General features: G+C 39.0%; 1 protein-coding gene across 1 annotated transcript in view; it reads right to left on the bottom strand.

Moving 5' to 3' along the window:
* The window catches only part of LOC116575900 (serine/arginine repetitive matrix protein 1-like), a 287,791-nt gene that overhangs the window by 202,139 nt on the left and 71,068 nt on the right, over positions 1 to 14,584 (bottom strand). The window contains exon 5 of the mRNA XM_032317538.1: positions 386 to 467. Coding sequence (XP_032173429.1) covers positions 386 to 467 — 82 coding nt within the window. The remainder of the gene's footprint in view (positions 1 to 385; positions 468 to 14,584) is intronic.

The following is a 14,584-nucleotide window of genomic DNA, read 5'->3' as shown; positions in this document are numbered from 1 at the left end:
ACCAGGTCATGAGTGAGACCAACTGGGATCACTCAGGTTTGATGACTTGAAAGTGTGACCCAGCAAGAACACATGGCACTGCTTAGGGCTGTTTGTCATCTAACACAACCACACCATTCTTTTTTTCTTTTCTTTACTTTCAGTAAAGCAATAATACCAGCGATAGCGATTACTATGTATTGAACTTTTGCTGCATTGGGTTAATTGCTTTTTATACATTTTCCCACTTAATTCTCACGCATTATTATCTCTATTAATGAGGAGAAACTATTAAGGGAAGAACCATTACGGGGACTATTAATGAGAAGAAACTGAAGCACAGAGGAGTTAGATTAATTATCTAAGGTGCCACAGCTCTTGTAAGAGGAAGAGCTGGTATTTGAACCTGAACTCTTGACTCCGGAGCCCTTAGGTTCGTCTCTTCGTCGACCCGTCTTCATGAGGCAGTACAGTTTGACTGGAACGGTCTAGTGGAGAAACACAGGTGATAGCCTCACAAAAGGCAGTGTTCAAATCCTAGTTCTGCAACCATGAGAAAGTTATTTAATCTCTCTTATGAAATTTATAACTTGTGACAAAATCCAATCAAAGTAACTCACAAGGAGTATCTGTCATTTTTATTATGACTATTATTATTTTCTCCCTGAGCTCTATTCTGTGATTAAATTGGTAACACTATAAACCAATAAAATGGCATTAAAATACAAAATAAAATAGCAAATGGGGGTTGCCAGGGGTTGGAAGTAGGGGAATAGGAAAGATATTGTCTAAGGGTAAAACCTACAATTAGTACCTAAATAAGTCCTAGAGATATAATGCACAGTATAGTGATTATAAACAATAATACTATATTATTCCATCAAACTTGCTAATAAACCAGATCTTAATTTTTCCCACCACAAAGAAAGAAATAGCTATGAGACGATAGAGGCATTAGCTAATGTCAACCGTGTCAATCCTACTGCAATATGGAAATGTATCAAATCAACCTGTTATAGACCTTGACCTTATATAGTGTCATATGGCAAATATATTTTATTTAAAAATAACATAATAGAATAAAATTAAAAATAAAGCACTGTCTTGCATTGCAAGTTCACATTAATTAGTACTACTAATTTGAACTTATCCTTTTAGCTCATTCTTTAGCAAAGGTAAAATTTTAATGGACACTGCTTTTTTACCTCCCTTTTAAAATAACTATGGATTGCTTATTAAATTGCATTTTCATTATCCCTACAGCATCTCAATCTCTTACGAAGACTCAATGAATAATTTAAAATTTATGTTTAATTTATTATACAGGCTTATAGCAACTCTTTTCATGGACTGATCCTTGTTAAAGTTCTCAAGGCCTGAAGGCACAGGTGGCTGCATTAAAAATGTATTTCTCAGCTTTCTTGCAGGGTTCTCTTTAAAAGTACTGGGATGGGCACGTTCATAGTTAATTGACAGTAGGTTACATGCTACTTTATTCACCACATTTGAAGAAACATTGCTTTTTTTGTCTGATAATGAGTTGTGTGCCAATACTTTCCATTACCTGCTTTTTGGATAATAATTAAAGCCTATCCCATAAGACGATGTGACTGATTCAACTATGTCCTGGGAAATGGCTGAAGGGAGAATTACAGGTATGATTCAGGAGTGGGAGAAAGAGATACAGAGTGGAAAATCTGTTCTTCCAAATAGGGCCTTGGAAAGTTACACAAGAGTGGGACACAGTGGGGAGGCCAGGATCCTACTTGTGTCTCAAGCAGATGCTCTGAATGGAATAATTAAAAAGATGTGGGGCACCTTTCTCTGGTTGTGACCTCCTGCTTGAGGCCAAGATGCACCCTCCATTTACATATCTCCCACTTCCTGGAACAAAAATGAAGTCAGAACATGGCATGCTTTTCTGCTGAATCTACTTCCATAATCTATCAAATGGTTTATGTTTTATTTACATTTATCCTGAGTCTGAAGTCTCTTAAGCCCTAAAGTGGGCCTCCTTATACACGATTATGATGCCTTCTATTTACTGAGTCAAAAGGTTATTCATTTGTAGAGATAAGAAAAATGTGAATACAACCAAGTATAAATCCAAAATAACATGGTCCGAGACGTATTCATTCTCCCCACATTAGAACATTAGAACATATTTTTTTAGAATGTACTGTGATTTGGGACACCTGGGTGGCCCAGTCGGTTAAGTGTCTGCCTTTGGCTCAGGTCAGGGCTGGGATCTAGTCCTGTATCAGGTTCCTTGCTCAGGGGGAGCCTGCTTCTACCTCTGCCTGCCGCTCCCCCCTTCTTGTGCGCTCACTCTCTCTGACAAATAAATAAAATCTTAAAAAAAAAAAAAAAGTACTGTGTTTAAAGGTTTCCCTTACCTGGTGTTGCTCAAAATAAGGGTCCAACCAGCCTCGGAAAAACCTCTTTCTCTGGATGAGGGGCTCAGGGAAGCCCTATACTACTAGCCCATGTGGTTTTCACTCTACCTGCCTGACAGATGGACCATCTGACTTAGGGTTGGCTCTGGAACTATCTCTCAAAATAACTTTTTTACTCCAAACAGATGAAATTATTTTAGTAATATGAATAATGGCTCGGGACAAGGACAAAAAAATTAGGCAATCTATTTGTCAACATTCCCTGGGGAAAAAAATTATGGATACTTTTACTTAGGGCTTATTTAGTGCAGACCATTAAAAGCAGCTGTTGAATGCCACGACATTGATTTCACTCATCATTACATCTCTAATACCTAGCACAGAATCTGTTAACACAGTAGATTTACAGTATGTGTTAAATACGCAAAAAATATGTGTTTAAAGTGAACAGTTTCCAGCATCCTGATTTATCTTATAGAATACATTCAAATAGAGAATAAATGAATTTATTCTTCAAAGCATCAACTGCCTGTAAGATATGCTTGCCAAGGGGTCAGTTTCCTTTCAGAGAAGAGAAGTCATTAACTTTGAAGAAGACCTTCTTGGATGCAAATCACAAGACAAAACTCTACCCTTGGGAATAGGAGTAGACCTTTCATTTGCAAACTTCCCCGATGCTCCATTTTAAAAATAAGCTATTTTTAAAATGAGACCCTGGAATTTCAACAGGAGCATCTCATTTTACAGGTGAAGAACTAAAATCCAAAGGCTATAATTATAGCTGACATTAATTGACATTATGTATTTAATGCTTAAGACCCTAAGCTAAATATGTAAGCGTGTTATCAGTCCTCACCCTGATCTTGTGAGGAAGGCGGGAATTTAGCACCATATGATACTGGAGGAAACTGAGGCCCAGAGAGGCCAAATGACTGATCAGATGTCACATGGCTTCAAGTGATGAAGACAGGATTTGAACTAAGGTCTGTCTGGCTCCAGAGTTCAGGTGCTTCATTGTCTCTGTGCTCTCTTGTCTTCGGAGAGTCACAAAGGCTTTGGTAATGTCCATTTCTGGAATTGGCAGTTTCATGATGTAGGCTCTTCTAAGCTCTCAAAGCAAAAATTCTTAAAAAAGTAGAAAAAAGGGCTACCTGGGTGGCTCAGACTGTTAAGCCTCTGACTCTTGATTTCAGCTCAGGTCACAGTCTCAGGATTGTGAGATCGAGCCCCGCTCCATGTGCGGTGGGAAGTCTGCTTGAGATTCTCTCTCTCTCTTCCCCCACCAGCTTGTGCGTGCTCTCTCTCCCTTTCTCTCTCTCAAAAACAAACAAAACAAAACCACCTTTAAAGAAGATAGAAACTATAATGAAAATGAATGAAAGGGGTATGTGCAGAGGTTTATTAACCCTCATGTCAGAGTTCTGGTTCTAGGCTTTCAACCCTTGGGCCTCTTGGGCTGCCCCGCCTTGGTTGATTTCCAGATGCTCCCCAACAGGCCTTCTCTATTTTAATCAGGTTGAACTCCTTAAAATTCCTACTATGGCATTTACATTTTCTTGTCTCTATTCCCTTCCAGAAGCTGTCCTCCCCATCTGAAATCCATGCAAGAAATTAAACATGGCCACAGATTTTTTATAGCAATTTCCATAAAAAGGTGGAAGCTATTTCCCCACTGCCTTGAATCTGGGCTGACTTCATGACTTGCATTGTCCCATAGGACGTGGCATAAGTGACACCCTACGAATTCCAAGCCTTGTCTTCCAGAAGCCCCAAATCCTCTGCTTTCACACTCTGAACACTGAGGCCATGTGAACAAGCCCATCTGTGAGGACGAGAGACCACAAGGACAGGACCAGCCATCCAGCCATTAGGAGCCTTTACTGAGGCTCTAGGCTGTAAGCAAAGCCCTCTGTGACCAGCTGACCCACCAACAACTACGAACAAACGCAGAGTGAGATGAGCCATCCTAGCTGAGCTCTGCCCAAATTGCCAAGCCAAAGAACAGTGACAAATGAGGGACCTCTTAAGCCCTTAAGTTTTGAGTAGTTTGTAATGTAGCAGTAGACATGCTAACACACGCTTTTTAATTCCTTTCTTCCTAATATGCCCACCACCTTCTTGTAGCCTGAACTTCAAAGTCATTCCTCCAAGAAGTTTTCCCTGATGGAAACCTCCCCTGCAAGCCAGCCTCACTTAGGTTTAAGATAAAAAGTACAAAGACCTCACCACCTCCCTAAGTACTTCCCCCATCCACTGGCTCATGCCTCGGATCTCACCATTAAAGTTTAATTACTTACATAAAAGCATAAATGTCTATTAAATTTTAAGAGTCCCTGGAAGGGATAACAACTTTTGTGCTTTTGATTTTGCTCTTATTATAAAAGTGTACAGGAATAGAAAGTGACCCTAAAGTAAGGTCATTTCCCAAAGAGGAAAAAAAAAAGTTAGTTTTTACCAGTTGGAATATAAGCCTTTAAGGAGAGACATCAACAAAACAGTTATGTATCTGATTTCAATGTTTAATTGATTAATTAATTTATTTTATTTTTTTAAAGATTTTATTTATTTATTTGACAGACAGAGATCACAAGCAGGCAGAGAGAGAGGGGGAAGCAGGCTCTCCGAGCAGGCTCCCCGCTGAGCTGAGAGCCCAATGCGGGGCTCGATCCCAGGACCCTGAGATCATGACCTGAGCTGAAGGCAGAGGCTTTAACCCACTGAGCCACCCAGGTGCCCCTGATTAATTTAATTAAGCATACATATTTAAAATAACATATAAAACAATGTTCGACTTAGAAGTTTTTCTTTCTTCCACTCTTGCATTCTGTGAAGGTATTTGATTTACATTCGCCAGATGCATCTAGTGGCAAGTACTCTCCATGTCACAAGACACTTTTTGAGCCATCTGACAGTCTTCCAGATGGAAAACATCACCCTCCCTCACACCTAATTTGTATTTTTTAAATACAAATTTGATGTTGCCATTGAAGTTCTTATGGCGAGCCACAAGTACCCATTCAAAAAAACACTAAGATAATGGTTTGTCTTATGCATCCTACAAGTGTATATTCATGATCTTCACAGGGGAATCACTTATAGGATCATCATGTAAGGAAATGGCCTTTTGTAAAGCAGGTTTATGAGGACAGCTAGGCTTGTACTTTAGGGATCTTATCCCAAAGAACAAATTCATTAAATTCACATTATATTTCTTTGCTCTCTTTTTTTTAGCCAAAAGGCCACCATAATCATCTAAAATTTCATGATTTCTTCCCCCCCCCCTTTTTCTTGCAGAGAGAGAGAGACAGAGAGGGGTGGGAAAGGGCAGAGGGAGAGGGAGAGAGAGAATCTTAAGCACGCTCCATGCCTAGCCCGACACAGGGCTTGCTCTCACAACCCTGAGATCATGATCTGAGCCAAAATCAGGAGTTGGACATTCAACTGCCTGAGCCACGCAGGTGCCCCAAAAGTTATGATTTCTTGATGTCATTTCAAGCTAATGTGTTTTCTCCAACCAGTACTTTGTGGTTCAAAAAAAGTCAAAGAGAACATCCCATAATGCAAAACATTCTGGAAGGATGAGTATGTAAGCTAACTCCCCTTTTTCTGAGGGAAATATTTTGGGAGAAAATCAAATTTCATTATCTGATTGATATATGTTAATACAGGCTCCTTCCAGAAATTTCAGATAATGCAGAAAATTTGATGGATAAAAATTAAAATAATTGATAATGCTATAATTGAGATCATCATTTAAACATTTTGGTCCATTTCCTTCCAGATCTTTCTCCTATGCATGATTATATATTACATTAAATTCAATCAGCTCCATCTCTACTCAACATTATAACATAAGCATCTCCCTTATTAGAAACTCCTATTGCTGTACATTTACATTATCTGGGGAAGGGACAGCATCTCGAGCAAACACCAGCTCCTTGTATTCTAGTGTACATGGTTTTAGATTTTTTTTTTTTTTTTTTTTTTAAAGATTTTATTTATTTGTTAGAGAGAGAGATACAGAGCGCAAGCACAGGCAGACAGAGTGGCAGGCTAGAGGCAGAGGGAGAAGCAGGCTCCCTGCCGAGCAAGGAGCCCGATGTGGGACTCGATCCCAGAACGCTGGGATCATGACCTGAGCCGAAGGCAGCTGCTTAACCAACTGAGCCACCCAGGCGTCCCTTAGATTTTTTTTTAACTTTATTGAGCATCTACCTATGTAAAATATATTAAAAATGAATAAAAGTCAGTTCTTGCCCTCAAAGGAGAGATACCTGTAAACAATTGTACAATATACAATAACAGGGGGAGAAGGTTTGATGGAGGAGTCAACATTTGAGATTTGGGGGCTTTTACTGTTTGTTTGTTAACTGCTTTATTTTTAGGTCATTAAGACTTAATTTTGCAAATATTTGCCAAGTCAAGAGACACCCACAGGAATCTTTCCCCAGTGAGATTTCCCGAACACGGCACCTGTGCCACATGGAAACCAGCTGGACCACACCTTCATTATGCACCAATTGCAGGTTTCCAGGACTGGGGAATTTTCCCTGAGAGCAGGTTTGGATGGGCCTGAAGTGATGGGACAACAAGGAGGCAGGAACAAGTGTGAACTTGGAAGGCCAGAACAAGTTCTGTCAGTACCACGCTCACTGGCACTTTGCTCTGCACTTCCATGTCCCACATGCACCACACTGACACCCACCTCTGCTCTTCTGGTTCTTTAACATAGGCGGGCTTCATTGCCCTCCAGCAAGTTTTGGCATTCAGTAGAAACAACCATAAGGTCACTATACTGAACCCCTGGCCTGGGTGTGAGGCCCAACTGGGTGGAGTCTGACCCTGGGTAATTTCCAGCCTCCTTCATGCACACGTTTCTACCCAAACAACCAGACGCTCAGTGTCTATAGATATGGTTACGGACAAGTGACAGATGCGCCACTGCTGGCCACACTGACCCTACAGATTCTTCACCTCAGATCTGTTTCTCATTTGGATACGGCACCTGGGATATAACAGTTTCTGACTGGCCTAAGCTGACAAGACCCAGAACTCACCACAACCCACAGAACTCAGTCTGTTTATTTTCTGTATAGTGTGCATCCCTTTCTGAAATGATCTTTTTTGTTGGTTTATTTGCTTATTGTGTGTCTTCCTACCAAAATCCACCGTGAGAGCAGGAATCTTGCCCAGGGCTAACACAGTGCACGACAGACACTAAAGAGGCAGGAGTGTGAACGAATAAATGAATGCAGAATATGTGGCTACAGAAGATGGATAAGTATGACAAAGCATGAGGTATGGGAGAAAGAATATCCCTGACCTCCAAAGCTCACAGTCCAATAAGAAGAGAGAATAAAAAGACAAAAGAATTGCAACACAGGGAGAAAAGCATCATCACAAATGTACACGTAGAACAGAGATGGTACAGAGGAAGGGACCTAGACATTTTCTGAAGGAAGTGACTTCTGAACTTAGTTTCAAAGAATTAGTGGAAATCTGCCAGGTAGGTAATGAGGGAAATCCTTTCGAGCGGGCCCCACGGATCTCTATTCTGACCTAATCATTGACCTCATTTCCCTTGCCCATGGAAACTTGGGGTTAAAAATACCCTTGAAGATCATCCAGTCCAATGGTTCTTAAAGAGGACTTTGCCTTTTTAAAAGATGTCTGTAAATTCTCTGATACCCCTTCAGCAGAGCCTAATTCCCCTCCCCTTGAGTGTGGGCTGTACGCAGTGACTCATTTCTAACGAAGAGAATGTGGCAAAATGGTGGGGTGTGACCTGAGGCTAGGTTATGAAAGGTCATAAAATGTGGCTTCCATTTTTCTCTCTCTCTCTTTCTCTTGTGGATCACTCAGTTTAGAGGAAGCCAGTTGTCAAGTTTTGAGAACACACAAGACAAGGTACGGAGGCCTCTTGCCCACAGCCAGTGAGCCTTGCTAGAGACGATTCTCCAGCCCAGGTGGGCCTTCCAGATGACAGCAACTACAGTCAACGTCTTGGCAGCAACCTCATGAGACCCAGAATTCCACACAAACAGAAACTGCAACAGAGTACATGTTTGTTGTTTTAAGGCACTAAATTTGGGGATGATTTGTTACATAGCAATAGATAATAAATAGGAGGCCTCAAACAGTTTGCATTTATGCGAATGATAACTGTTAGTATTTATCCTACTAGAGATTAAAACTGAAGAGTGTTAAAAATATTTGTGTGTTAATTCATTGAAAACAACAGTGATAAATATACACAGTACGTGTTAACACAGATAACATTTTGGTGAAAAATAACGATTTCACAAAACAAAAATTAGTTATAAGAATGGCATCATTTTATGTTTTTACAAAGCTTTTTAATGCCCAATTTGACAGGAGATAACTGGATTCTCATATATCTACCTCTATTTAGTCACTTGTGAAATCACAAATCAGGTAGCGTCTAAAAAACTCCACCATACACTTGTAAGACAGAGTGAAAAAGATCACTGATCTCAACAAGGCTCCCTACAATAGCCATGACTAGTAGATGCTCAGGTCATATGTGAGCATACCCAGTGACCAGAAACTCACTAATTCCCTAGAAAGCCTACCACTCCCCCAAAACGTCACTGGGATTGGAAAGGTCCTTCCTCTGCACTCTCCCTTTGCTCTCCCATTAGTCTGGTGATTCCGAATAAGTTTAATCATTCCTTTAAGGCTAAGATCTTTATAGGGTCTATTTTAAAGTTTATTCATGACTCTATAGTTTACAGTGTACTTTTGCCAATGTTCCCTTAAGAAAAATTCTTTAAGATAATCAACTGAATTCTGAATGAATATCTCAAAAGGATTTATCATGAATAAGGCCCTCCTGATACTCTCAAGGACCTTATGATCTCTTACCAGACACAAATAGCCCTACAGTGACTGTTTTCAGATATCAGACTGGCAGAACTTAACAGATACATAAGGAATGGGATGGTAAAATTAAAAGAACACTGAAAACAATCAGTGCGACTTATCTATTTATTATTTTTTAAAGATTTTATTTTTAAGCAATCTCTACACCCAACATGGGGCTCAAACCCACAACCCTGAGATCAAGAGTCACACACTCCACAGCGAGGCGCCCCTCAAAACAGTGAGCTTTAAAACAGAGATCTCTCTTTTCTGCTTAAGGCACAGCCTTCTGATCGCATTAGACATCCAAATCTTGTGTTTTAAGTTGCTCCTATAGCATCCTGAACGTTTCATGAAAGTTTCCATACGCCTTTCATACATATTTTCGGTTTAGCTGTTCACCAAAATTGTCCCACCCGTCCCTGTTTAGAGATGACGTTGGAGATGACGTCCGCTGGTTTGTGAGAATGGAAAGACAAACTTTGTGGCTGGTTCTGAAACATAGAAACAAGGCTGGAAACATTTCCCAAGAAACTATCCAGAATAGAGACTGAAGTTTCTCTTCATGTTAACCCTAAACTCTAAGGAGAAAGAGCAGCACGCGGCTGAGCGCTTGAGTTTTAATTCAAGTTAAAACTTGAGTTTGAAATCCTCTCATAGCCACATCAGAATACTTGGCACCCTCCCCCCCAAGACACACACACACACAAGCACACTGTTGGTGGGTTATGTAAATTGGTGCTGCCACTATTCAAAACAGTATAGGGGCTCCTCAAAAAATTAAGAATAAAATTACCAGGTGATCCAGCAATCCCACTTCTGGATATCTATCCAAATGAAATCAGGATTTCAAAGCACTCTGTGTACCCTACATTCATGGCACGTTACTCAAAGAGCCAAGACACGGAAACAACATGAATGTCCACTGACAGATGGGTGGCTAGAGAAAATGTGGTATGTACATACAATGGAATATTATTCATCCATAAGAACATAGGAAATCCTGCCCTTTACACCGATGAAACTTGAGGGCAATATGCCAAGTGAAATAAGCCAAACAAAGACAGATAGTACATGATCTCACTGATAGGAGGAAGCTAAAAAAAAAAAAAAAAAAAAAGTTGAACTCAGGGAGACTAGAATGGTAGTTACCATGGGCTGGAGGGTATGGGAAATGGGGAGATGTTGGTAAAATGATTCAAGCCTTTTAATAAAAGGAGCAGGGCTGGATGGGATGCACAGTGAAATTAATTTTTTTGGTAAAATGAAGATCAAATAGAAACCCATTTTTATCTCAGCCTTTAATGAAAATATTTCTCAAAAGTGTACAACTACTCTCCTACCTTAACAGTGAACATGAGAAGATTAGGTTGACTCAGTGTTGATGCTGGCACTTAATCTGAAAATCAAAGAAGGTCTTTGATAACATTTTGTTTTTGTTTCCCCCCAAAATAGATTTCTTTGTTCATGAAAGAAAATGTGTTTCTTGAGTTTTAATTAATTGAGGGTTTGATATTCTTCTTGTAGCTCTTGTTTATACGCTACCACAGAATGAGGTGTGACCATAATATTTAGTCAGTCTGAGTCATGGTGGCTCATGATGTCAGGAACATAAGTCAAGGTTTAATATCTCCAAGTTTCTGTGTAGCTAGTCTACATGAGATCCCAGTGAGGAAACAAATCTTGTAGTCATGTCTTGTTCTACTCTATTGAGATGAATATGTCAAAAATGGAAAGAATAGTGGCATGCTTCTTTAATCACATTAGGCAACATTTCAAGCAGAGTAATTCTGAAAATAATATAACAGACTCTCAAGTTACTGTGATCCAGATTTTACACAGGATTTGAGGACTTATAAATCCTTAAAAAATTCCATGTAAAAGGTAAAGATATCTGTCTCTCCCTAATACTCTTCCCTTTCCATTCCTTAAGAGTCTTTCTTAATCCTGAAAGGTCATTGTTCTGAAGATGGTGTACGCAGCACTTAAGCCGCTGTATGTAAAAATTACTGCAAGCACTCAGTGGCTTAACACAACAGCCTGTTATTATTACTCATGAGTGTACAGGTCAGCGGGGTGGTTCTACTGATATGAAATGGCGTGCGCTAATCTTAGTAGGCTTGCTCATATGTCTGTGGTCAAATGGTGGGTCAGCAGGGAGCTGGCTTGTTGTGGTAACAGTCTTAATCACGTGTCTGGTGGTTAACTGATTGTAGGCTGAAGCGATTGGAATGGCTGGCCAGCCTAGGTCAGGGTTATTCACAAGGTGACAGAGAGGCTCTAGGAGGGAAAGTGGAATGGAAGTGTGTAGGGCCTCTGGCAAAACATTGCTTCTACTGCAATCTGTTGGTGAAAATGAGTGTCAACAAAGACACCAGAATGAAGAGACAGGAAAATAGACTGTTTCTTGGTGGAAGCAGTGGTAAATATTATAAAGGGGGATGGATTTCTAGGAGGGGAGGAAGATTGTGTCTGTTTCTATGACTTACTACAAAGCATGTGTATTTTTTTCATGTATGTGGCTTTACATTTTTAGGTGTGTTTATATTTATAAATAATATTTTGTATTAAAAAGTAACACAATGAATATTCTACTCAATATATGGCTTTGCACATTGTTTTTTTAAAAAATTCTTAGTGTAAACTTTACTCTTATGTTGAATTTAATGCATAGGATATCACAATTTATCTATACATTCTCTTATTGATGGCTATTTAAACTATTTCCCATTATTTTTTGCAATGACAAGAAAAGCTACAATGAACATGCTTGTATGAAATTTTGTGTGTATGCATTAAGAGTTTCTAAGGTACATTTCTAAAAATGAACCTATTAGGTTGTACCATACATACATTTTCAGCTTTATTAGATATTGTCAGCTTGTTCTCCAAAGTTGTTAGAACAATTTACATACCCCATCAAGATGTATAAGTTTCACTTCCCCCTACATCTTTATGAATTACACTTTGCATTATTAGATTTACTTTTATTTTATGTGGAGCCAGTTAAAGAAGATTATCATTTTAATTACATGTCATTTAGTAAGGTTGAACATATTTCATATGTACACTGGCCAGATACATTTCCTCTTCTGTAAATTAATTGCCTCGTCATATATAAACATTTAAATTTTATTTATTAGAGAGCATGCACGAGCATGGTGGGAGAGGGGCAAAGGGAGAGGGACAGAGAGAATCCCAAGCAGGCTCCATGTCCAGCATGGAGTGGGTTGCAGAGTTGATCTCACGACTCTGAGATCATGATTTGAGCCAAAATCAAGAGTCAGACACTTAACTGACTGGGCCACCCAGGTGCACCTAAATTTTTTTTAAATTCAATTAATTAACATGTAGCATATTATTAGTTTCAGAGGTAGAGTTCAGTGATTGATCAGTTGCATAGAACATCCAGTGCCCATTACATCAAGTGCCTCCTTAATGTCCATCTCCCAGTTACCCCATCTCCCTCCCTGCCTTCCCTCCAGCAACTCTCAGTTTGTTTCCTATAGTGAAGAGTCTCTTATGGTCTATTTCCCTCTCTAATTTTGTCTTATTTTATTTTCCCCTCCCTTCCCCTATGATCCTCTGTTTTGTTTCTTAAATTCCACATATGAATAACATCATATGGTATTTTCTTTCTCTCACTGACTTATTTTGCTCAGCATTATACTCTCTAGCTCCATCCATGTCCTTACAAATGGCAAGGTTTCATTCTTTTTTATGGCTGAGTAATATTCCATCACATGTATATTTTTAATATTATTTTTTAAAGATTTTATTTATTTGACAGAGTTCACAAGTAGGCAGAAAGACAGGTGGGGGATGGGGAATCAGGCTCCCTGCTGAGCAGAGAGCCCAGTGCAGGGCTCGATCCCAGGACCCTGAGATCATGACCTAAGCCAAAGGCAGAGGCTTAACCCACTGAGCCACCCAGGTGCCCAATTTTTATTATTATTTTTATGGCTTTTTCATATATATATATAAAATGTCGTGTGTGTGTGTGTGTGTGTGTGTGTGTGTGTGTACACTATTATCTATCTATCTATTATCTATCTATCTATACCACTTCTTCACCCATTCATCAATCCATGGACACTTGAGTTCTATGTCTTGGCTATTATAAATAATGCTGCTACAAACATAGACATGCATGTATCCCTTTGAATTAGTATTCTTCGGGTAAATACAAAGTAGTGCATAGTGACCATAGGGTAGTTCTAATTTTAACTTTTTGAGGAACCTCTGTACTGTTTTCCAATATGGCTACACAGTTTACATTTCCACCAACACTGCATGAATGTTCCTTTTGTCCAGATCCTTGCCAACACTGTTGTTTCTTGTGGTATTGATCTTAGCCTTTCTGACAGTTGTGAGGTGATATCTCCTTGTAGTTTTGATTTGCATTTCTCTGAATTGAATGATGTTGAGTATCTCTTCATGTGTCTCTTAGCATTCTGTATAATCTTCCTTGGAGAAATGTCTTTTCATGTCTTCTGTCCATCTTTCAATTAGATTTTTTTGTTTTTTTAAGTGTTGAGTTGTGTTAAGTTCTTTAAGTATATTGGATACTAACCCTTTGTTGGGTATGTCATTTGCAAATAACTTCTCCCATTCTGTAGGTTGCCTTTTAGTTTTGTTATGGTTGTGTATTTTTTGTCTTTTTGAGAAAACTTTCCCTACTGAGATGTCATAAATATATTTTCCTATATTTTATTCTAAGTTTTTCTTTTTGTGTTTAGCCTCTTAATCCCTCTGGGTTAATATTTAATACATACATATTAATAGATACTTTGTGTATGGTATAAAATAGACATCTAATTTTATTTTTTTCCAAATAGAAAGCCAATTGTCCTGGCACAAATTATTAAATAATCTTTTCCTTCTTAATGATTTGTGTTGCAAAAATGCTATATCCCAAGTTCCTGTGTAGACATGGCTTTATTTCTGGGTCCTTATGCTATTTGATTGGTCCCATTTTTTCCATCTCTGCCCCATTGCTGTACCTTGTTAATGATAGCAGCTTTATAGTAAGTTTTATATCTGGTAGGAATAATATCCTTCCTCATTCTTCTTCAAAATTATCTAGGCTCTTCTTTGCCCTTTGCTTTTTCCTATTAAATTTAAGAGCAGCTTATTGAGTTAAAGAGTGGGAAATGCTATGCAATGAGAAAAAGTAGAATAAGGCAAGAGGAATTAAAAGTGCAGGAGGGAATCTAAGGTATTAAACATGGTGATGGAGGTAAGTCTCACTGAGAAGTAAGACTTGAGGAAAGGGCTGCAGAGATAAAGAAATTAGGCAAACAGTTTCCTGGGGAAGAGTCATACTG

Source organism: Mustela erminea, chromosome 17 (assembly GCF_009829155.1).
Source record: "Mustela erminea isolate mMusErm1 chromosome 17, mMusErm1.Pri, whole genome shotgun sequence".
NCBI classification, from domain to species: Eukaryota; Metazoa; Chordata; class Mammalia; order Carnivora; family Mustelidae; genus Mustela; species Mustela erminea.
This window is presented reverse-complemented; position numbering and strand designations above follow the sequence as displayed.